The sequence below is a fragment of the Anas acuta genome, chromosome 1, assembly GCF_963932015.1.
Source record: "Anas acuta chromosome 1, bAnaAcu1.1, whole genome shotgun sequence".
NCBI classification, from domain to species: domain Eukaryota; kingdom Metazoa; phylum Chordata; class Aves; order Anseriformes; family Anatidae; genus Anas; species Anas acuta.
The window spans coordinates 27509353-27531657 of record NC_088979.1 but is presented as its reverse complement, the minus strand read 5'-3'; the positions used below and the strand labels follow the sequence as shown (position 1 = coordinate 27531657).

Below are 22305 nucleotides of genomic sequence, written 5' to 3'. Positions count from 1 at the left end.
ACACCGCAGCTGGAAGACTGGTGGCACCTCAAAACTCTCCCAAGACAAATTTATCTTCCAGTTCCCGGTTATTTGTTTGTTCTTGAAGCAGTAAGGAAGAAACAAGCCAGCTGCCCCAGACTCCAAAGGAGTTAGCGACTTGAGGTTTTCATAGCAAGAATCTGACTACCTACTTGTGCCCTAGGAAAATTTGGAGTAGTCCAGAGCCAGCTCCAAGCAAAACAGCTCATTTACACTGAATGCAGGTGCTTTGTGCATTTGCCATTATTTTTGTACCTCTCTGTCACATTCCACTTGAACATCCTGCTCACTGGGAGAGACCACAGACCAAGTTTCCTTAGGAAAAAATTCTTCACTGTGTGGGTGGTCACACATTGGAACAAGCTTCCTAGTGAAGCGGTTGATGTCCCATGCCTGTCAGCACTGAAGATGCATTTGTTAATAATAATATGCTTTAACTTTTGGCTAGCCCTGAAGTGGCCATGCAGTTGGACTAGATGACCTTTGAAGGTCCCTTCCAACTGAAGTGTTTTCTTCTTCGCAGGTACTGCAGGTGTGGAGGTACCAGCAGCCTTCAGGCTCTCCATGTGCGAGCTACTATTCATCTTCTGTAGGAATGCGGGCTGCCAAGTTTTTTAAGACAACGTTAATTTATGAGGTCTGAAACATTTTTTTTTTTTAATCTAATGATAAAGGGTTTCATCAAAAGCATGATAAATTTAAAACATTAGGATGACATCAGCCACTGTAGTTTCAATATATTAAATAACCGAAACCAGCATATATGTATTAAAAGTCTGTGGCTTGTTAGCAAGGAATAACCACAGAAATCTATGTACAAAGAAGGAGTAATGGTGGCAGACCATGAAACATGCCAGATCTGAATGTTTTGATAACGTTCAAAGAGCAAAGACATAATTCAGTCTAACTAACGAGTCTGAATGAAGCCTATGAGTATCTAATGGGTTGATATAACAAACATAATTAGTTCGTAAGTTCCTGAGGGCAAGCACAGGTCCAAGCCGATCTCGCTCACATCAGGAATAGCTTTACCAAAGTGAATTAGTCACAAGGCCAGAGGGAACATGTGGATAATCTGTGTGATCTACCTACCTCAGGTCAGAGAACTCCCCTGACCTAATTCATTCCCATTTGTACTGGAGCATCTCTTTGAGAAAAAGATGTTTTGTTGTAAAATATTCAGTGTTGAGTAACCAACCACAGACCTTCACATGGTCTTTCACTGCTTAATTACTCACATTGTTAATTATTTTTGTTTTTTTTTGCCTTGAATCTGTCAAGTCACATACTCTAGCCTTTTGTTCTCATGATGCCTTACTCTGCAAGCTCTCTTCTGCCAAATTTGTTTTTCCCTGCTTAAGGCTAGGTCCAAGTAAATGCAAGGCATGCTCCTGCCTCTTGCTGGGATCCCAAATCCTGGTTAGCTGCTTAGGCTGGGGGGTGTGCATGCTGGGGGAAAGCCGGGGGAGTCATGGAGCGAGGGGCTGTGTACAGCTTGTCCTGGGCAAGGCTGGACACCACAACACAAGCACATCCCCAGGGAAGAGCATTAGTGGGTAGGGATGGCATGGGGAGGGAAGAAAGGCAAAAACAAGTTCTGTTCCTGGGATGATTTAATTCAGAGGAGCCTAATACAGAACACACATAGAGCTGCAAAGAGCTTTGTCTAGGGTATTGTGCTGCACAGTGGAGACTACACGGAAAAAATAGCAGGTTCTGAAGGTCTCTGCAGTCCAACAGCAAAGTGCCTAAACAATTTAATTTCCTCCAGGGTTGGGCAAGTGACATACAAGAATTATTTATTTATTTTTTTTAAAGATAAAAATTTTGATGCTTGAAGTCTGCCTACACCCCCTGCTGGGTATCTAGACCTTTCTCTAGATCCAGCCCTGATCAAATGTGATTAAGTCAGCCGTTATCTTTTATTTGAAAAGATGGACATCTTTGAGCTCCTTGACTCCGGTGTGATGAGGATTGCTTCAATTTCTTACTCACAGCACAGCTCTTCACTCTTTTTGCTGGAGTTGTAGATATCAGAAGTAGAGAGCTAAGAACACACAGAAGCCAAGTAAAAAGCACAGGCAACATTTCCAGCCCAACATCTTTCTGTTTTTGGAGCCAAGGCTCTTGCTATGCATTTTGCCACAGAGCCACATGCAGCAATCAGCTGCAGCTGGCGACTCCCTAATGCTGCTCGAGGTGTTTTCAGTTACTTGTTTTCACAATACAGCCACTGGTGCTCTCAGTCTGATGTGCCGTGGTGTTGAACATTGCCATCAGGATGACTGTGATTTGCAACACGTGAAAAGTTAATCAAGAAGTGTTTGTGAGCTTTTTGACACATGCATACACATTCCTTGTTCTGATGTCTCTCGGTGACTGTCAGTGGGTCTGTAAGTCAACCATGGATTTCTTTTAAAGATGTTATATGGTCCTTCAGGTATCAAGAGTTGAAAAACACCATCCTGAGGCCCTGCGTACTGAGACTGATAGTGCATGTATGTAAATACAGCTTGCTCACTCATCTGCATGTACAAAATATTAGTTTTCTCAGTGCTAGGCAGCAGTTCTTCTGTCCACTTTTCCAGTCTCTGTCAGCAGCAGACTTTATCATTGAGGCTTTTATCTGGGGGCATGGTTCAAAACAACACCACACAACATTAAATAACATAAGACTGCTCTCAATCCCTGCGGAACCTCGCTGGGAACGAACTGCTTTAGCATCATTCTCCTTTTATAGTTATTTTAAGACCAGTGTGCTGGGTTTTCACCAAAGTAATGTGAACCAGACTGATTTTGTGTCCTTCTACCTCTTTAATCAAATTTTCTAGACAGACAGTTGCTTACAGGAGCAACAAAATACCTTTATTTTATCAGTAAAACTTATAAGCTCATTTTCAAAGTATGAATTAATTTCTCGCAAATTATTTTCCATAATCCCATGTTGATTGGCATTATTATCATCATCACCACGCTTCTTTATTATTTTATTAGTGGAAGCCTCTGTCTAATCTGCTCTCATTTTGTTTGGGAGCAAAGCCAAGCTGACAGACTGTCATCATAAGGTCATCTGATCTACCTGCGTTTAATTGGCAGAGAATTGATCCCCCCCGCTTATCTCCATATTTCTGTTATCCCAAAACATAATAAAAATTGAATCATTTTTCTTGTCGGTATCTCTTAAAAGTATCAGATATAAATGATCCATACTTAGTTATTTTAAAGTCTGCCAAGTTATGCGATTCTGTTTACCACCATTCTCAGTTATTTTTGGAATTTAAAATATGCCATCACCTCTCTGAGATATGCCTTCTTTATCTGCTTTCACACAGTATAACTGGATTATTTACTGAACGTTTCAACCTTTTCTGTATTTTGTTGACAATTCTGTTATTTTACACTCATGAATAATTGCTCAGGGATAATAACTGGATTCTGAGGGTCTTTTAAATGTCAGTATCATGAGTTAAACAGCGTAATATAATGAAAATGATTTACAAGTCATTAATTTAAAAACATTTTTATTTATTTATTTTTAATGAAACTCGGGTCATCTTTCTACATTTTTATCCACCAGCTGAGAGCTCAAACATCATTTTTATTAAAACAGAAAATGGTATTTCTACTTTAGCCATCTGACTTCAGAAGTTATAGCTTTAAGAAAATAGATTGACCATTGGGAAACTCATGGAGACACATCAGAGCTTGCAAATCCACAACAGCATCACCAGTGCTATAAGATTACATGCATTGAAAGCAAAAGTTATGGTGCTATCATGGGCAATAAATGAGAAAAATTAGAAGGTTTTTATTATTATTATTATTATTATTATTACTGTTTTATTTTGATTTTTCTATTTAGTCTGCTGTCCCAAACTGCTCCATATTCTCAGGACACTCAGAACAACCTTGAAGTCTTAATGGTTTGATTGCTTTTGGGGTATTTGATGGTATTTTTATAGCTATAAAACATGTATTAGAAAGGCAACAACTTTAAAAATAATTGAGTGCTGCGTTCAGTTTTGGGTCCCTCACTACAAGAAGGACATGGAAGCCCTGGAGGGTGTCCAGAGCAGGGCTATGAAGCTGGTGAAGGGCCTGGAGCACAAGGCCTGTGAGGAGCGGCTGAGGGAGCTGGGGGGGTTTGGGCTGGGGAAGAGGAGGCTCGGGGGAGAGCAAAGAGGAGGCCTCATTGCTCTCTGCAGCTGCCTGAAAGGAAGGGGTGGGGAGCTGGTGGTCGGCCTCTTCTCACAGGTAACCAGTGACAGGACCAGAGGGAATGGCCTCAGGTTGTGCCAGGGGAGGTTCAGGTTGGCAATGAGGAGACATTTCTGCTCAGAAAGAGCAGTCAGGCACTGGGACGGGTTGCCCAGGGAGGTGGTGGAGTCACCGTCCCTGGGGGTGTTCAGGGAAAGGTTGGACCTGGTGCTTGGGGACATGGTTTAGTGGTGACACTGGTGGCAGGGGATGGTTGGACCAGATGACCTTGAAGGTGTTTTCCATCCCAAATGGCTCCATGAGGGCTGGGGCTGCTGCCTGCCACACCTGCCAGCCCTCAAGCTGCGGGAGCCGACCCGAATCGCTCTCTTTGAGCTCCCCCTGCTGCTGGGCGCGCTGCAGGAACCCTGCCGCGGAAAGAAAGGGTGGGTGACACGGTGTGGGGTGACAGGCGGTGGGGTGACAGGCAGTCGGGTGACCCGGTGCAGGGCGAGCGGCTGTGGGGCGACACTTTGTGGGGTGACACTTTGTGAGGTGACACGGTGTGGGAGCGGGCACGGGGTGCCAGCGGCTGACGGGACGGGCTGGCAGGACCGAGCTCGCCCCATCCCCCGCGGGCTGTGCCCTCTCCTAGGATCGTGCCGGGGGGTCCCCGAGGCTCCGGGGGGGGCTCGGAGGGGGGGAACCGGCCGGGTCCGGCGCGCCGCGGCCATGGAGGGGCTGAGGGGAGGCGGGCGGCGGGGCCGTCGCCATGGCAGCGGGCGGGCCCGGCCCGGCCCCATTTGATCCGCGGGGTGTGGGGGGGGCCGGAGCGTGCCCCCAGAGCCCGGCCTCGCCTCAGCGGGTGAGTGGGGAAGGGGCGGGGGAGGAGAGGGGACGGGGAGGCGAGGCGAGGCGAGGCCGAGCCTCAGGAAGTTTAACGCAATTTTCCGCTGAGTCCGCGGGCGGGCTCGACTTTGAGCTGGGGAGGCGGGCGGCTTCGCTGAGGTGAGGGCGGCGGGGGGCTCCCGGGGGCTCCCTCTCTCCCTTTCTGCCTCCCTCCTCTCCTGTGGGGCCATATTCTGCCCGGGGAGCCTCTCTCCTCAGCGAGGAGACCCTCGCCCACTGTGTCCGTGGCTCCATCCTTCCCTTGGGGTTGAGGGGGTGCAGGTAGGTCAGAGGGGCTGTGGGCATCCCTGCAGCGCTCCCTCACGGCTGTTTCCTCCTCTGTGAGGAAAAAGAGGTGGGAAGGAAGCAGGAGCCTGTCCTGCAGTAACATCAGTGAAGCTACTTGTAGGCACAGGTGCTGGTGCTCACTGTTGCCTGTACGGGTCTCTCTCTGTTTAGATGTGCTTCTCCTAAGACCAGCAGAGCGACAAAAGAAACAAAATGACGACTGTGAGGTACGAACAAGGGTCGGAGCTCAAAGAAGCCTCAAGGTGAGTGAAACGAACTGCATCGGTGTGTGAGCTCAGCTCACGTGTGCTATGTGCGGTCTTCTGCCTGGTTTCTTGATGCTCTGATCATAGCAAAGAGGAGGCTTGAAGTTTATATACTGTACGGTTTCCATTTTTTTTTCTCCTTCCTTAAAATACTATTGTTTGAGAGGAGTCGTACATATGAGAGAAATATATTCTTGTGATTAACTTCTTACAAGAAGTCAATTTTTTTGATGATCTTTATTTACAGGTTAAAAACTTTATTAAAGGAGTATAGGCACTGGTAGAGTTAAGCACAGGGCAGTAGGTCTTGCTTTCTTCTAGCCTCTGGAAGCCACTGTCCAGGTATCCTAAAGGTAGGGTCTGGCTCCGCTATCCTTACAAGTCTCAAGTTCTCTTCAGCTGTGAGTAGTTAGAGAAGCTTGTGCTTTCTTTGGAGAGTGCATGGGTAGAAGTTAAGTTCTTAAAGTATGCCCTCTTTTTTGTCTTCTACCCTAGTGTTTAAAGACTAGATGTAGTAGCTTGTGGCAGAGAGCTTGTTTTAGCTCGGGCAACAGGTGGGTGTAGAGTGCTCAGTAAAACAAACTCCCTCTTAGGAAAGCGTTATCCAGAACTGAACCACTGTGTGAGAGCACAGTGAAAACAGTGTGCTTGTCCTTGATTTCTGTTTTCTTCGTGTGTTGAAGATTGTCCTCCTAACCCAAAACACTACTACTGCTCATTCTTATTGGGCTTTTTTCTCACACTAGAGGATAACAAGCTGGCATTCAGTGCCTTTCACGTGTCTTCAAGGACGAGCAAGTGGTCTGCAGCAAAAGCGCTGTAGCAGCAGAAACCTCTTTTAATAAGTGAAACATTTCTGCTCTATACTACGTGGATAACTCCATAGTGAGTGTCTTGTAAGAACAGCTGAGAAGGAAAACTGCATAGCCATATATTTACAGAGCTTTGCTCCCTTTCTAGGAACAGAGTGAGGATACTGGAGCTGGAAAATAGTGTGTATACAGTTGCTCCTGCTCAAGTAGTAATGATGCCAGAGGCAGAGCCACAGCAAACGCTGTGGCCGTGCTATTGTGTAGCATAGTATTTCTATATAGAAGGTTAAAATCCAAATTCTTGGGTTTGGATCATCCTGTGACCTTCAAGACTCTTCAGGTGGCTAAAAAAAATCTTGATCCAAAGAGACCCTGTTAAGGAAGCTATGGTAAGCAGCCCTGCCAAGGAAAAAATGCTGCTCCAGCACTAGCTCAGCTGCTGCCCTGCTCTTGCAGTTTCCGGTTTGGTATCCTGCTCTGCACAAAAACACCTCTGTGCTATGGCTTCTCCTAGCAAGCATTCATTCTCTGAACAAGTAGTCTACTGTAACAACATCAATATTTTCTGGACTCTGCAAAGTAACTTTGCATATGCATGTTTCTAGCAGTTCCAGAGTCTGGACTGGACTCTAAAGGCCTCAGTAGACTCTGGGATGCCTGACTTCAAAGCCCTTTATCCTGTTGCTGAACACAAACGTCTTCCTTTCCTTCCCCTAAAGAAAAATTTTTGAAAGATGGATTGCTAAGTGGAGCTAGGTCAGCACAAGCCAAAGGTTTCTGCTGTAACAACATATGGGAAGCCTTTCTTCCCTTAGTATTGTTCATGTGCTCTGGCCCTGGTTGCTGTTCTCACTGCTCAGCTGACAGTAGTTAATGTTACTGCTTCTGGAATAACGAAGGGTAGCAATGTATAAAGCTGAGATCTGTATTGGTATGTGACTTGTGCTCTTCCTTTGCCAGCTCTCCAACAGCAGAGGAGCCCACAATAAAGATTGATGATGGTCGTGACGAGGATAATGAACAGGACAGCTGTTCCAAGTAAGCTAATGGAATACTAAATGCCTTGTTTACCCCCAAAAGTGAAAATGCCTGAACCAAAATGAGAAAACAGATTGCTTGCTGAAGTAAGAGATAAGCCTTACTTATCTTGCTACTGATGCCTTGATACTTATCTTGATACTCAGAGCATTACACCACTTGATACTGACACTTGTTCTAGTACATAATAACAGCAAGCAACTTCAGGAAGCTGCTTCGTGCTTATGGAGATGAAATCTCAGTGCTAGCGTTAGCTACAAATATATCAGATAATGGAAAATGGGAAGTTTAAGCTGCAGTGCATGAACTTTCCCAAAGAAGTGAACCTGGGGGAGCACAGAAGAACCAATGCTGCTCAGAGAATGAGGTAAATGAGGATCTGGGGCAACTGGGAAGGATTATGCCTTCAAGATTGAGCTGTCTAAACATGCTAGTGATTTACTGTTCTTGGAGCAGTTACATTTTTGAAAGTAACTGCTTCTCTTGTTACTAGACTAGATTACTAAGTCTTACAGCATACTTCAGTCATAGGTCAGTGGCATGTGAATAACATTTCACTCTTCCTGCAGCTTGAGCAGTAAGATCAGGCCTGTTATCCCTGTTCTCTTATGTGATAACATGGTTTTAGAGAATTCAGAACTTGATGGTTAGAAATGCATTTCATAAAGGCTTTAAGCTAAGTAAACAAGCAAATGTTGGGCTGTGTTCTCTTTAACTGATCTGAAATGCTGGCAGGCCAAATTGGTGTGGTATATATTTAGCCTTTTTAGTGTGTGCCTAATAAAGGTGCTTGTCCTTAGGTTGTGGAAGCTGAAGTCTTGGTGTACCTGCTGTATTTACACTGCAGGATTTGTTGGATGAAGACCTAAAACCACCAACTGTTAGTATAACTATCGCAGTGCTTTCCTTAGCAGGTTCTCCTCACATTTATACCTAATACCTATGTGCTAGGCTGCCTTGAAGACAAGGCCTGCTATTACGTCCTTGACTTAGATAAGAAAAGTGGCTACTGAAACCTGCTAAAAGATGTGGGTGTCTGCTGGTTCATATTTTTGGACTTCAAGCTTAAAATAATGAGAAATGTGAGCTAACTCAGTGAGCCCAGCAAGATGCTTCCTCTTTGCTTCAAAGATGCTCAGTCTTGTCTTAAGGTTAACTCACTAATTCAGTGTATGTACCAAGTGAAATGTAATGCTCCAACTACCCTAGAGGAAAAAAGGAAGCTCAGATAGGGTAATTGGGGTGCAATATGCATTATTGATCCAATGAATACTTCCTGTAACAGTGGTATCCCCAATGGTGTGGGTGGGGAGGGAAGTACAGTGACTGTGCGTAACAGAAAAGGAGGACAAATGTCACAGTACTGACAAAGTTCTGGCAGATTCTTCTTGTGTCAGAACTTTTTTGGTAGGTCCTACTGTTAATGACATATTTGGAGGAGGTATTTTATTTTAAGTGGCAAAGAAAACCCAGTGCTTATGGTAGCAAAGTAACCCCTAGGTTAACAGACTGGCTGGCAGTATGCTGGTAGCTAATCTGTTTAAACCATCAGAACTTGGGGTATGCAGATGGAGGCTTTTATGTTAATTCTTGTTGTATAGCCTCAAGTGATTTGTTCAGCTAATGAGATGTAGCTCTGCAAAGGTCTAGCCTTAAACCAGAAGGCTTAGAGCGTACTGACCAGGGAACAAGTAGTCTTCCTTAGCTGGAACCCTGCTAGGGCTGGGGAAGATTCCAAATGGAAGCATTTGGCTGTGGTACCTCATTTAAGAGGTACTGGTCTTTGACCTGAAAGACCAAACTGATTTTCTTCTAAAGGTAGAAGAGGGATTTGTCTTCCTCATACTCTAAGAGCACAGAGATGACAGTGAATCTGTTAACAGGTGCTTTTTCCCAGGCCTGAAGAGAAATCCTCTCATTCTGATACAATAAACACGTTGATCAAGATACTTTAAGAGATGATTATGCTTTAATCTTCCTCTTGATCAATAGCTGCTACGTGAATCTACTTGGAACTTGTTACTGGACACTGTGCCAGACTTCTGGTGTCACTAGAGCTGTGACACTGAATAGGAATGAACTTCAGTACCAGTGCTATTGTAGCTAAACCTGTAGCAAAATGTCCCTTGTCTTGATGCTGGTTCTCTTCTCTTGCAGTACTATTAGGAGAAAAATTTCCCCATTTGTGATGTCATTTGGATTCAGGTAAAGCATCCACCTTGTAATGATATGGGAGGGGTGGAAGTAGTCCTTATTTCTAGTGCAAGAACTTGGAGAGCTCCTTAAGCAATAGGGACTCCAGCCAGTTGTTCCTGGGAAGTATGGAATTAAAATTTAGTTACTTCTAAAGAACTGCAAAGTGGGAGGGAAGGTCAATATGCTGGAGGACAAGCTGATGCTTCTATGCCTTAAAGTGTTCAGGTTTGTGCCACTTCTGAGTAGCTGTGGAATTATTGGTGAATAACTACAGCTGAGTCTGCAGCAACTACACAGTTCCATGTGGATGTTGTACTCTGCAAATCACTTCAGAAAGTGTGATTTGAATCCTTCGGCTCTTCATACAAGCAGGCCTTGATTTTATTTATATTTTTATATATATATATATATATACACACACACATGCATGAGAACCCACAGTTGGACCAGCTTAAAATAAAAAATCAGGGTTTGTGCTCTCCAGTCTATAAATGTCAGTATTTCTTTCCTTCTTATCAAGCTGACTTGTATTTTTTTTCTTTTTTTTTCAGGGTATTTGGAGTTGTGCTTATCATTGTGGACATTGTTGTTGTGATTATGGATCTGGCTATCCCTGAGAAGAAAAGGGGCATTAGAGAGATTCTCGAAGGCATTTCCCTGGCTATAGCACTCTTTTTCCTCGTCGATGTTCTCATGAGGGTGTTTGTTGAAGGGTAAGGCCTTGGCAAAGATGAATTCAGTGTGGCAAATCCTCAAGCTAGTAAGGAAGCAGTACTTTGAGGTTGAAACTGTGAGTGTGGCTGGCCCTTAGGCTAAACTTATGGTTATCTTTTATTGGCTGTTACCATTATATGGACTAACCTATAAAATGCTTCTGATACAAGTAAACATTTGGAAACTGTAAGTCTTGCTATGACTCATGCACTGTAGACCTGGTATATTTCCTTAGTGGGTCTTCAGTGCTTGGTTTTCTGAAGTGCTTCAGAACAGCTTGTCCCCAGCAGTAGCTTTATATAGGCTCTTTCCTTCCTGAACATGGGTTTCAAAATTTGCTGCCATTCATAGGGGTGTTTATCTGACATTCTCCTTTGTTTCAGCTTCAGGAACTATTTCCGGTCCAAACTGAATGTTTTGGATGCATTCATAGTAGTGGGCACTCTGTTAATTAACCTGACCTACTCCTTCTCAGACCTCGCTGCAACGGATCAGATGCCAAGGTAAGAACGGTACCACAACTGTTAGATGTGAGCTCTCTTCTTGACAGGAGTCTAAGAATTTTCTTGGGCATATCTAAGCTAGATGGGTGCATGCTAGAGCACAAATGTGGCCCTGATAGGATTTCACAGTACAGGCTTCTAAAGGATAGAAAGATTTAACTTTGGCTTACAGCTCTGGAGGCTGTCTCAAAGGCAGCTATGATCTAAATGTATCTGTTGTGGTGACTAAAAGTGAGGAGTGAGGCCTGCAAATAGCCTTTCTCAGGTTTTTAGGGTTGAGGTTATAAGCAGCAACCTGATGAGTCTGAAGTAGAAGGTCAGAAAGAGTTGGATTATAATAGCAAATGGAACTGACAAAGTAGGCGGCTGAGGAAGGATCTCTATCTGTGGATCTTGAAACAGAAATCTCGCTTCTTCCACCTTGTTCTCCCAAAAGCCCCAGAGTAACACATGCTGGGTTTCTCAGCCATCCCCTGGGGAAGGGGATCTTGCTACTCATGTGCATAAACTGATTCAAGTTGTGCCTCCATCTGGTTTCTGTGGCTTGATGAGGTGATCTCCGTTGAGATGAGTCTGTTCCTGATGGAGACAGGAATGCGCCTCTCAACTAGTCATCTGCACTGAGTTTGGATTACAGTGAGACCCTTGCACCAACCAGGGAAAGAAGTAGAGGTGTTTTAAGAAAAAAACAAACAAACAAACAAAAAAAACAACAAAACAAACCAAAAAATTTAGTGGGTACAAGGTGGGAAACATTTCTCTAGAAGAAATCAACTCAGTCTAGTTATTGAACCCAGAGTTGGATGAACTTGAAGGGAATCCTAGCACTTAATATGCCAGCCAAACTTCTGTTTCAAGAAGTAGAGCTGTGAAAGCTCTGTTTACCTCTGACTCCTTTAGCTGCATTTGCAGCCCCAGAATCATAAAAGGCTATTTCCCTTTAACCTTTATTAAACACCAACCTGAGCTGAATGGCATATCTCTGCCCACAGCTTTCTAAAGAATATTTTTTCCTTATGGAGTCCTGGGTTGTTAGTAGTAAGCCTGATCCTGCATTGATTCTTCCTGCTGGATGTTGGCGTGTGCAAATCCCTTGTACCTGCTGAATTTGGAGAGGGTTTTGTACAGGCCCAGCATCCCACAAGGTTTGTTTTTTTTTTTTTATGTTCTTAAAAGATACTCAGCTGAGACCTACTGTCTCATCCGTGTGACTCTTGAGGCCTTCTATAATGATTTTGTTAAAGGCTCTTAGTCCTGCTCAGACCAAAGCATTGCTGCCTGGCACTAGAAGGTATTTCAGAACTGGCCAAATATCAGCCTTTGGGGAAAAGACAGCCTTCCCACCTAATCCTCCAGCTGCATCCACAAAGCTAACTTCTAGTAGCCTACCTCTTTTTCTTCCTCTTCTTTCCTCGCAGCCCTTGATTCAGATGCAAGCAGTAACCTTAAAGCACTTTAAGTCTCAGAAGAGGTAGGCTGAGCAATTTTTATGTGGATGAGAGCTTGTGTGACAAGTCAAATTTGTCTGACAGTCTGTAGAGGTAACATCCCCTGATGGAGCGATGTGGTGTCTGTTCCTGACCTGGTCTAGCTAGATGTGGATTGGGATGAGCTGTCTGCTGACTTACAAAAGGACACTCGAGGAATAAGGCTGGGTATCAGTTTGGGAGTTAATGCCTAACTAGCTGGCTCTGTGAAGGGCAGAAGGCAAGCTGCTGGTATCCTGCAGAGCTACTTCTTGCAGCGGTGTCTCAGGCTGAGGAGAGGGGCTCTGGAGTCTACACTGCAGTGCTGGCTTGTCCTTGCCTGCCTGCTAGCTCAGGGCAACTCTCCTGAAACAACAGCAGGGTGATCTTGGGCTAGGAGTGAGCTGGTGAGAACTTAAACTCACCTCCAGGTGTCCAGGACAACTGTGTCTTTCTGGCTTCTGACAAGCTTTACATCAGTGGAGAGTACTCTGTTTTCAACCAGAGGTGATGGAATAAAGCTTCCATAACGCTTTCCCCCCCCGCCCTCACTGTAGGTATTCACCTGAATATTCTTACCTAGGTATATCAGGGCCTAAAACACGTGTGTGCTCCTTAAAATATATGCTCATACCTCCTTAAGGAACAAATGCTGGTTGACACTACTCACTAAGGGTATCCCAAAGCAGCTGCCCTTACTCAGGTTGTCTCTGTAGAGCTACTCACATGAGCATCTTGCCAGATTCAAAGTCCAACGGCAGTACAAAGTTTCTCAACAGAACTTGTTCAAGTTGCTGAATGATTAAACAAAAGACTTATAAACTGCTCTGTTCTCAAGTTTCCTACTCAATGCATGATGTCTGGCTTGTTCAGCTTCTCTTTTCAGCTGTTTTTCATGTCTGGTTCCACTTTAAGAGTACATTTTAAGAATAAGCTTGAAGGAACAGCAACGTAGGGATAGTAACAGTAGCAGTGTCAACAGAACTTACTGCTTGCTGGGCAGAGATACTGGGAAAAATCTATTCCAGCAAGTAGAGGTGCTTCCTAGTCCTGTTTCATGTTTGAAACTTGTGTCCCCAAAACCCTTAACAATAAAACTATGGTATACTTCAAGCCTTGTGCCACCCTTCTTACCAAAATCAGCATGGGATGTCCTAGTTCAATAAGTGAAACAAAACTATCTACCTCTGAAATAAGTTTTAAATAGCTTTAAGTTTTGCATCTAAATGTAGTAATGACTTTTTATGGTGAATCTCTCATCTAGAATGGTCGCTCTCTTTCGAGTTCTGAGAATTGTCATCTTAATTAGAATATTTCGCCTGGCCTCCCAAAAGAAGCAGCTTGAAGTGGTGACCAGGAGAATGGTAAGTTGGCCTAGTAATAAATCTAGGTAACTATTGTTATTTTTAATTATTTTTTTTCTCCAGGAAGCCATCAATAGTGAGCAACAAGACTGCTCACAGTGTGCTGGTCTGAAACTAATACTACTACAGAAGCAACGTGTTGTTTTTGTGTCTCTGGCAGGGCATTGGAGTTATGCTTTCTATTTCAGTGTAGCTAGCAATGCCTGCCTCTGCTTGAGCAAGCAGCTCCTTGACCTGGAAGACTGGTGTGTCAGGGGTTGTGACACTGTGGTGTGTCTTGATTTGATAATTACTGGCTTGTGTGGTGCACAGGCTGTTTCCCATCATATGTGGGCAGGTTGGAGACTCTTAATGCTTCTGGCACTCATTTCAGGTGAAAACAAAATAGCTTAGCTGTCCAATGCATTGAAGTCCTATCCATTGTGAATGCCTCTGTTACTTCCAGCAGGGCACTGAAGTGATTGTTGGAGCTTCGAGCCCAACCCCTTACACAGGAATAAACAGTCTTGGTTATGCTGCCCTTAACTTCCTTCCTTCAAGTTAAGGAAGTCCAGATGGTTTTTTTTTCCTAGTAATGATCAACAAGTGCTGCCTTGTGGTGGTGTTTAGGAAGACTAACTCTGCTCCTTTTTCACAGGTCTCTGAAAACAAAAGGCGTTATATGAAAGATGGCTTTGATCTGGATCTCACTTACATTACTGGTTTGTAGAAGTCCTGTAGCAACAAATGATACTTTGCAGCATGTTACATTCTGCTAACACTGAGTGCTTCGTATCAAATGCAACTCTTTCAGCAGACTACTGAAACTTAAATATGAATTCAAAACAGGCCTACTCCTTTTCTTTAGGAGTTTGAAATCAGTTTCCTACCCTGTCCTTTTAAAGGTTTAACCTCCTGGTAGATTGGGTGTACATGCTGTATACAAGAATAGAAATCCTTCTGAGGTGTAGGGAACCAGAGCTAAGAAGCTATTGATTGATTTAGTGTGTTTGCCTCCAGTTCTATGCTGCCTGGTTAATGATAGCTTATGCTTCAGGAAGGCCTAGTGCCCTGCTTTAGCTATGCAAAATGCAGAACAAAACCTCTTGGAAATGGGTAGGTGGCTTTCCTAACTAGCGTGGGAGTCAGTCCCTTCATGATAACATGCCCTCTGTCATGTAGTGCCTGTGTTTGAGGAGGGTCTGTCTCCCTGTTGTTACATCTGATTGCTGTCTTCTCCACAGATCGTGTTATTGCAATGTCATTTCCATCTTCTGGGAAGCAGTCTTTCTACAGGAACCCTATAAAGGTAAAAATCTCTCCTTATCAAGTTCAGTGTTTCTGAACAGTTTCACTTCAAGGTTTCCACTAGCTTGCATGTGGACTAGATTACCAACTCAGCCCTAGTCCTGCTGACTTAGCTGGCTGGAATATTTAAATGGTGATCTCCACTGTGCTGCGCTGCTTGTATTGTAGTCTCTCAGCTGAGCCAAGTGAGATGCATCTTGTGTTGTGGACACACTGGTCATCTGATGTCTGTTTCTTGGGGAAAATTATCAGAACCAAATCAATTCTGTCCCAGGCCAGTAATAGTGTGAGTCATATGAGTGATCTACTCAGATGAAAAACACTTCAAATGTCTGCGTTAAATACTTCTAATGTCTAAATCTTAAATTAGACATTAAGTCCCTTTTCAGAGCTCTTCTGCCTGATGTCTCAGAAACCTAAGTATGAAGGGCCAGGAACTTGGTCATGGTGCTTTTACACTAGGTAGGAATCAGAACTACTGGGATGAAAAGGCCTGTTGTCCAAGAGCTGATCATAAATATACTCCCTGACTTCATCTTGGGGATGGGGAATGAGGTGGCCATGGAAATACAGAGTTATGCTAGCTACTCTGAACTTGTATCTTACTATTGCTATAGGAGGTTGCAAGATTTCTGGACACCAAGCATGCAGACCATTATAAAGTCTACAATCTCTGCAGTAAGTATGCTTAGTTGCTTGACTGTACTGAAAAACAGATAAACATCTCTTTAGGGTATGTTGGTGGCAATACTAGATCTTCAGGAACTTTCTATCAAAAGTAATTTTAAAAAAGTACTTAAAACACTGGTATAAGCTTAGACCGGTGGTCTTGTGTCATATCCATCTCTGTTCCAAGCCCATTCCCCTCCCTGGCATAACTCCCAGATTTTCTTTATAGGTGAAAAAGGCTATGACCCCAAGTACTTCCACTACAGGGTGGAAAGGATTTTCATCGATGACCACAATGTCCCAACAATACGGTGAGTCTTGGCAAGAAATACTTGTGTTGTGGTAGCTCTCTGTGGGTGCTTACTGTGACCACGCTCATCTCCTCCTATCTAGGGACATGCTGAAGTTCACTGCCAGTGTCCGTGAATGGATGAGTCAAGATGAAAAGAACATCATAGCAATTCACTGTAAAGGAGGCAAGGGTAAGACTTGTCATGTCTAAAGCATGCATGCCACAAATGATACATACATTAAAAATAGTAGGATAAGAAAGTGTAGTCCTAAACCATGGCATAAAGTGGGTTTAGGGTAACTTAACAAATTCTGCTGTTCTGACTCCTGTCAGGAGGGACTGGGGACAGGGAGCTACCAAGGCTGCTACTAGTAATTGTTAAGCAGCTGCTCTAGTTCTGCTAGCTAGTCACCCGTGCTGAATATCCTGCACTGTAATATACCTCAGGCTTCTGAATTTCTGTGGAAACGGCCTAGGTGCGGCTGAATCCTGATTTAAGACACATAAGAAACAAGGTATCGTGAGAAAGCATAATACAGTGTTGTGGGGGCGGGCTTGTGCAAGCTATTGCACACGAACTGGTCCATGAGTGCTATCTGCAACCCTCAGTAGCTCAGGAGCTGCTGAAGTGCATGGATAGCTGTGCAAATAAGCCAAACGACCCTGCAAACATCTGCCACATCTCCAGCCACCTGCTGTTACTGCTACAAATGCTACGGATACTTGGCTTGAAGCAGATGGTTGCAGAAGGGTTTTTCCCACAGTTGTAAAGCCTCCTAAGCTGTATTTCCCAAACTGAACACTGAAGCTACCTGCAGGCCAAAGTCAGCCTGGAGAACAAGTGTAGGGAGGGGGTGATGACCTCAGACTTGAATTCAATACTGAGACAATACCGGGACCTCTGTGCTAGTAGTCTTATTGCCCTACTTAGTAGGGTTGGGCAAAAACTGGGGCAGAGAAGTAACTCTTGCGACTTAAACTGGTGTTGCCAGTGCTTTAGTCTGACACTTGACTACTCAGGTGACCCCCATCTCCCATTATCTCTATTCTAATAGTTACAACTTCATTTTTCACAAATAATCCCCCAAGTCTTACAATTCAATCTCTCTTACTACTTTTACTACAGGTAGAACTGGAACAATGGTCTGTACTTGGCTAATAGACAGTGACCAGTTTGAGAGTGCAAAGGTAAAAACTAAGTTTTATTTTGGTTCTTTCCATATTCCAAATACCCTCTTCAGAATTTAACAAATTGCTGAAATGCCCTAATACTCTGTAAAAAGCCTACAGACAAAAAAGCACGGTGTAAACAGCCTGCATTTTAAAATTTTTTTGCAACTCCTGCTAATGTGGAAACTCATCTCTGAAGACTACTCTTGATCAGGAAGAACTGGTAATGTAGGATGCCAACTTTGAAGCGCTTCTTTTAGAGGCATAATAGACCTAGGATCTTGAGCAACTTGTCTTAAGCTATGGGTGCCTTCTGTACATGCCCTACTAACGCCAGTGTCACTCTTTAGTGGTCTTGTGTAATTCTGCTCCCTACTCTCCTTCCAAGTGGTGTGAGATGTCAAGGCAAGGCCACAGGCAGTTGTTGATTGCAAGAAGCCTTTCTAAATATTTTTGGGGAAAAGGAAGAAAGACCAGCAAGTCTGCAGTCAGGAATGATGTGTGTTCTGCTTTGATATATGGAGTGTGGGGTCTTGACCTGAAAACCTGGGTTCCAGAAGGCCCTGATCACTGTAGGTAGCCTGGGCAGAGTGTATATCAGCTTGGTAACTTGCTGTTCTCTGAGCTTGGGTTGTGGAGATCCAAACTAATGCTCAGTTTTTGTCTGCAACAGGCCCCTTGAGAAGTGTATATGGCTCTGTAGGAATTGCTTAATAAGCGTATAGCTGTCTTCCTTCTGAGAGCTTTATTAGCTCTCAGTTTGGGATGAGAGAGTCAATATACCTGACTTCCTAACTAGTAATCCTATATTGTTGTTAAAAGCCTCCTTTTAGAAGATACCACAACCACTATTGCATACCTTCACTTGTATTCATTTATTAGAATTGGCTGGTATGGTTCTAGTTTGTTTGCTATGCACTGCTCAGGAAGAGGAACGGTGGTGGGATGAATGTCTTAACACTTAAAAATCTTTCTGTGTAGGAAAGTTTGGACTACTTTGGGGAGAGGAGAACTGACAGAAGCACAAGTACCAAATTTCAAGGAGTTGAAACTCCATCCCAGGTAAGTCTGAGCGGGTCCAGCAACAGCAGCCAAACCAATCCTAGCCTTGTGAGCACTGAAGCTGCCCCACTTCTGCCTTGTTTCTACTATATGCTTAACTCTTGGGCTTCCTGCACTAGTTCTTTAGGAGTTGGAAGATTGCCAATTAGTAGGGTTCATTGCATTCTTCTCCCTTCCATTGTTAAAGTAATTCCTTGCACTAATTCCATGACATTGTGAAATGGGACTGGTACCTGGGTTCACAATCCTCTTAAGGCTGGAAGGAGCACATTTAGTGCACGTTTAGTCCACATCTAGTCCAACCCTGCTGCTTAAGCAAGGTGAGCTAGAGCAGGCTGTCCAAGATGATGTCCAGTTAGACTTAGAGCATCTCCCCCAAACTCTCTAGGCAACCTTTTGCAGTGTTTGACCACCCTCACAAACACATGACCCTAGAAGACAACTGGGCTGCTCATCAGCAGTGTGCTGGAGGCTGCAGCCTGGCCTGGGGAGGGCTATGGTACTGCTGTGGTTGGGTGGAGGAATGCATCCTCTAAAAATAGCATTCACAGAGAAACACAAAACGTGCTATTGCCTCAGACTACATCTTCATCTTAATTCACTGCATACTGTGAGATGAAGCTGTTGGTTAGAGGTACTGTAGTTACCAGTACAAAACTGAATGGAAGTATAGCCACCTCTCAGTATGTGCTTCTTCAAAATGAAAGCATCCTGGAGCTTTTTAAGATTGTTTAAACCTATGATAAAAAAGCTCCCTGCTTCTTGCTGAACTCAAAAGTACAGAATTGTTCTTACAACACCAAATTTAAATAATTTAAAAATGTGGGTGTTGAACTTGTGTAGAGTTTTAACAACCAGCTGTTTGAAATGTGAAGGGGAAAGAACAAGACTCATTTCTTGTTAGCCTTAGACTTGAGGTAGCAAAGAACTCGGAGCAGATCTACTTAATCCTGCTTCTACCTAGACTTAGGTTGTATGGGGTTAACTGCATAACGTGTTTGGGTTTTTTGCATTACAGAGTAGGTATGTTGGGTATTATGAGATCCTGAAAAACAAGTATAACTTCAAACTCCCACCAGAGAGACAACTCAAAATAAAAAACCTCAAAATCTACTCTATACATGGTAAGAACTTTTGAATTTGGGCACTTCTCTATTTCGTAATGGTTTTGTGGTACAGGTAGCTGATCTCTGTACTCTGTCTCTCGTACTAAATCATGTTAAAAATGTAGGCTTACTGGGGTATGAGTATTCAAATAGCACAGATTAAAAACAGCCAAAAACCAACTCCACAAACCTTTGGAGTACAGCTGCCTCGTGTTCTGTCACTTTCTGGGTGTCTGCTAAAACGATGGCTCACTTGCAACCTGCCCTGTTTTGGGAAGGGAATCAACTATATCAGTAGGGTTAGTGGGTAACACTTCTCAGCCTGTTATAACTTTCTGTATATATGTACTGGTAACCTTGATGAAAGGCTGACTACTAGAAGTACAGCACATTCTAGGGGGCCTAAAATGCTGTTCTTCAGTTGGTGCAACTGTATTCTACATATGCTGTTCCTGAGCCACCAGTAGGATTCTCTGCTACTTCCACACAGCTTTCAGCCACTCAAGCTTGAGTTGCTTTCAGGTCTTGAGTTCCCTAAAGTCTGTAGCAAGGCCTTCCTCACAAGGCTGTCCTCAGTGAGAGTGATATACTTGGCTTTGATTACCACTTTGTTTCCAGGTGATTTTTTGTGCTCTGGTATGACGTGACACTTCCTTCCTCTTCCTAGGAGTTGGGAAAGGCAACGGAACTGACTTGAAGGTGCAGGTAATAATGAGAAAGCAAGTTGTATTAGAATGTGTCTGTGCAACACAAGGAAACTGCAAGGTGAGCACACTGTGGAACTGGCAGCTTTCAGCTTCTGTGACTCAGCTGACTGAAACTGTTGTCCTGTAGAAGTTAGATACTGGGCATAAAAGTACCCTAGTAAATGGATGCTGTAAATTCTAAGATGAAACAGCCAAGCTTTGTTAAACCATAGAAAAAATACTACAAAGTAATAGCAGGCTCCCTAAAAGTTTGTTTAAATGTTTAACAGTCACTCTGACCTGAGAAGCTGAAATTGTTGGTGGCTGTTCTAGCACTGCTGTTGTATTTCTGTACCACAAATAAGTAGCTTCCAATTGCCATCAACTGGGCCTCTGTCTCTGCAGTAGCTTTTCATAAACGCAATATTTTGTTTTGTGTGTTCTGTATCCAGCTCTTCTTTGACGCTGACAGTGACTCTGTAGTCATTGGCTTGGAAGACAGCCCTGTGATAAGCGGGGATGTGAAAGTCAGATTTGAATCCCGTTCTGTAAGTACAACGGCGTGAAGACTGGCGCTTGAATTTGGGGGCCAGCAATGCGAACTGCAGCTGGTCTTGGCCACCTCAGCTCTGTGGGGCCACGTGTTTCTTCCCCCGTGGCTCCTGCTGTGTGGGGTGGCCCCGTTGTAGCAGCTGTAGCAACAGACACCTTGGTTGGGTACCTGCTGCTTCTAACATGGGGCTCTTAACTCTTTCATATTTAGTTTGAGCGGCCTAGTCCTGAAACAAATTCAGTGAGCATGGTGATCTGGGTGTGATATTGGGCTTTTCAAGCGTACTGATTCTGCCACTGTAGCTTTGTAAACCAGTCTGCTGGAGACAGGTTGGATGCTCATCTCTAAAAACAAGTCCTGTTGCCAAATGGAGTCCTTAAACAGATCCTTTCCTTTTAGGATCTTCCAAAAGGCTATGACAACTGCCCGTTTTTCTTCTGGTTCAACACTTCCTTTATTGAAAATAACAGGTAAGTGAGCACAGTGACTGCCTTTAGATCTGAACTTCTTGTGTCTGAGCAGGGCTGATGGTTCCTAAACGTGGTGCTGTGAGCTGGAACAGCTGGCTAATGAAGGCAGTCATAGCTTCTGTGTGCATCTCTAACCCTCAGTCCTAACTTGTGAGCCTGCAGTTGGCACACGCTTGTACTGTGCGAGGTGGTTTAAATGTGAGATTTGTCTTAATCAGCTTAATCTACTGGGCTGTTTCCCAGCACTCAAAGTGTTGTTAATTAACTGGAACTCCGAAGGTATAACGAACTGCTCAAACCTCTACAGCACACCTGGCAGAGGCTGGAACTTGAATTCAGCAGGCAAGTTAGGTATAACTACTGTTCTTTCTATGACTGGAACAGGACAAGCCATTGTTATTTAATTCTTCCTATCAAAATATGAGGAGATAGCCATGAGTCTGTATCCATAACTCTAAACAGAATACCCAGAGCCAGCAACGCACCGTGCAGTCTGGGTGCAGGTACCCAGTTAGACCCAAGCAGTGGCAGGAGAAACAGAAACCTGCTGTCTTGGCTCTGCAGCTGGGTTGTATCAAAAGCTGCTGTGCTGGTGCTCTCAGGTGATCACTAGAAATTAATTCAGTAAGCACTGAAAGGGGAGAACGTGGCTGAGCTTGACTGAGTACTGAATCCAATGCCTGGCGCTAGGAAAGCCAGTTATTAAACCTACTACATGCATCCCGTGAGAAGGGCTGCAGCTGGAGGTAACATTAATTCTGCTGTAACAAGCTTGTGTCTTGGGGCTCTAGGCAGGGGGAAAACCACCAACGGTCAGGTTGGTGTTATGTTTCTCAAACTGCTTCAGATCCAAATCCCTGTGCATGTCTGTCTGAATCTAAGATCTGGGGCATGTTTAATACTCCAGGGCTGAACTTGAAGCTTTCTTCGCTATCTTGAAGAAAAAGCCTGTCTTACAGCCCAAAACGTGCTACTGAATCACTTTCTTTCAGGCTCTACCTCCCCAGGAATGAGCTGGATAATCCTCACAAGTCTAAAACGTGGAAAGTTTACAGCGAGAAGTTTGCTGTAGAGGTGAACTTTGCCGAACCATAAGGCTGAAAGAAGGAAAACACTTCAACTTGTCTCTCTTCCTGAAGACTGTTCTGCTGCTTCGGTATAGCGAAGTGGTCTGCCTGTGCTGTACTTAACGTATTTCTATGTAGATACAACTTTCTCAAATAAACTGACCTGAAGTTCTGTTGTGCAGAGCAATAA

The 22305-nt window shown here is 43.9% G+C and overlaps 1 protein-coding gene across 5 annotated transcripts; it reads left to right on the top strand.

Moving 5' to 3' along the window:
* Positions 1-4544: 4544 nt before the first annotated feature.
* Positions 4545-22305, top strand: LOC137852226 (phosphatidylinositol 3,4,5-trisphosphate 3-phosphatase TPTE2-like). 5 transcript variants are annotated; one of them, XM_068673745.1, is made up of 19 exons: positions 4545-4664; positions 5566-5657; positions 7433-7510; positions 9668-9715; positions 10258-10419; positions 10804-10923; positions 13654-13753; positions 14391-14454; positions 14977-15041; positions 15658-15718; positions 15939-16020; positions 16103-16191; positions 17128-17189; positions 18153-18233; positions 19252-19357; positions 20007-20104; positions 20478-20573; positions 20978-21048; positions 22041-22305. In XM_068673745.1, the coding sequence occupies exons 2-19, from the start codon at positions 5608-5610 to the stop codon at positions 22141-22143; spliced, it is 1536 nt and encodes a 511-aa protein (XP_068529846.1). In that variant the 5' UTR covers positions 4545-4664; positions 5566-5607; the 3' UTR covers positions 22144-22305. The 5 variants fall into 5 exon arrangements, with proteins under 5 accessions (XP_068529846.1, XP_068529864.1, XP_068529831.1 ...); XM_068673763.1 differs by lacking the exon at positions 4545-4664 and adding an exon at positions 4734-4758; XM_068673730.1 differs by lacking the exon at positions 4545-4664 and adding an exon at positions 4937-5083.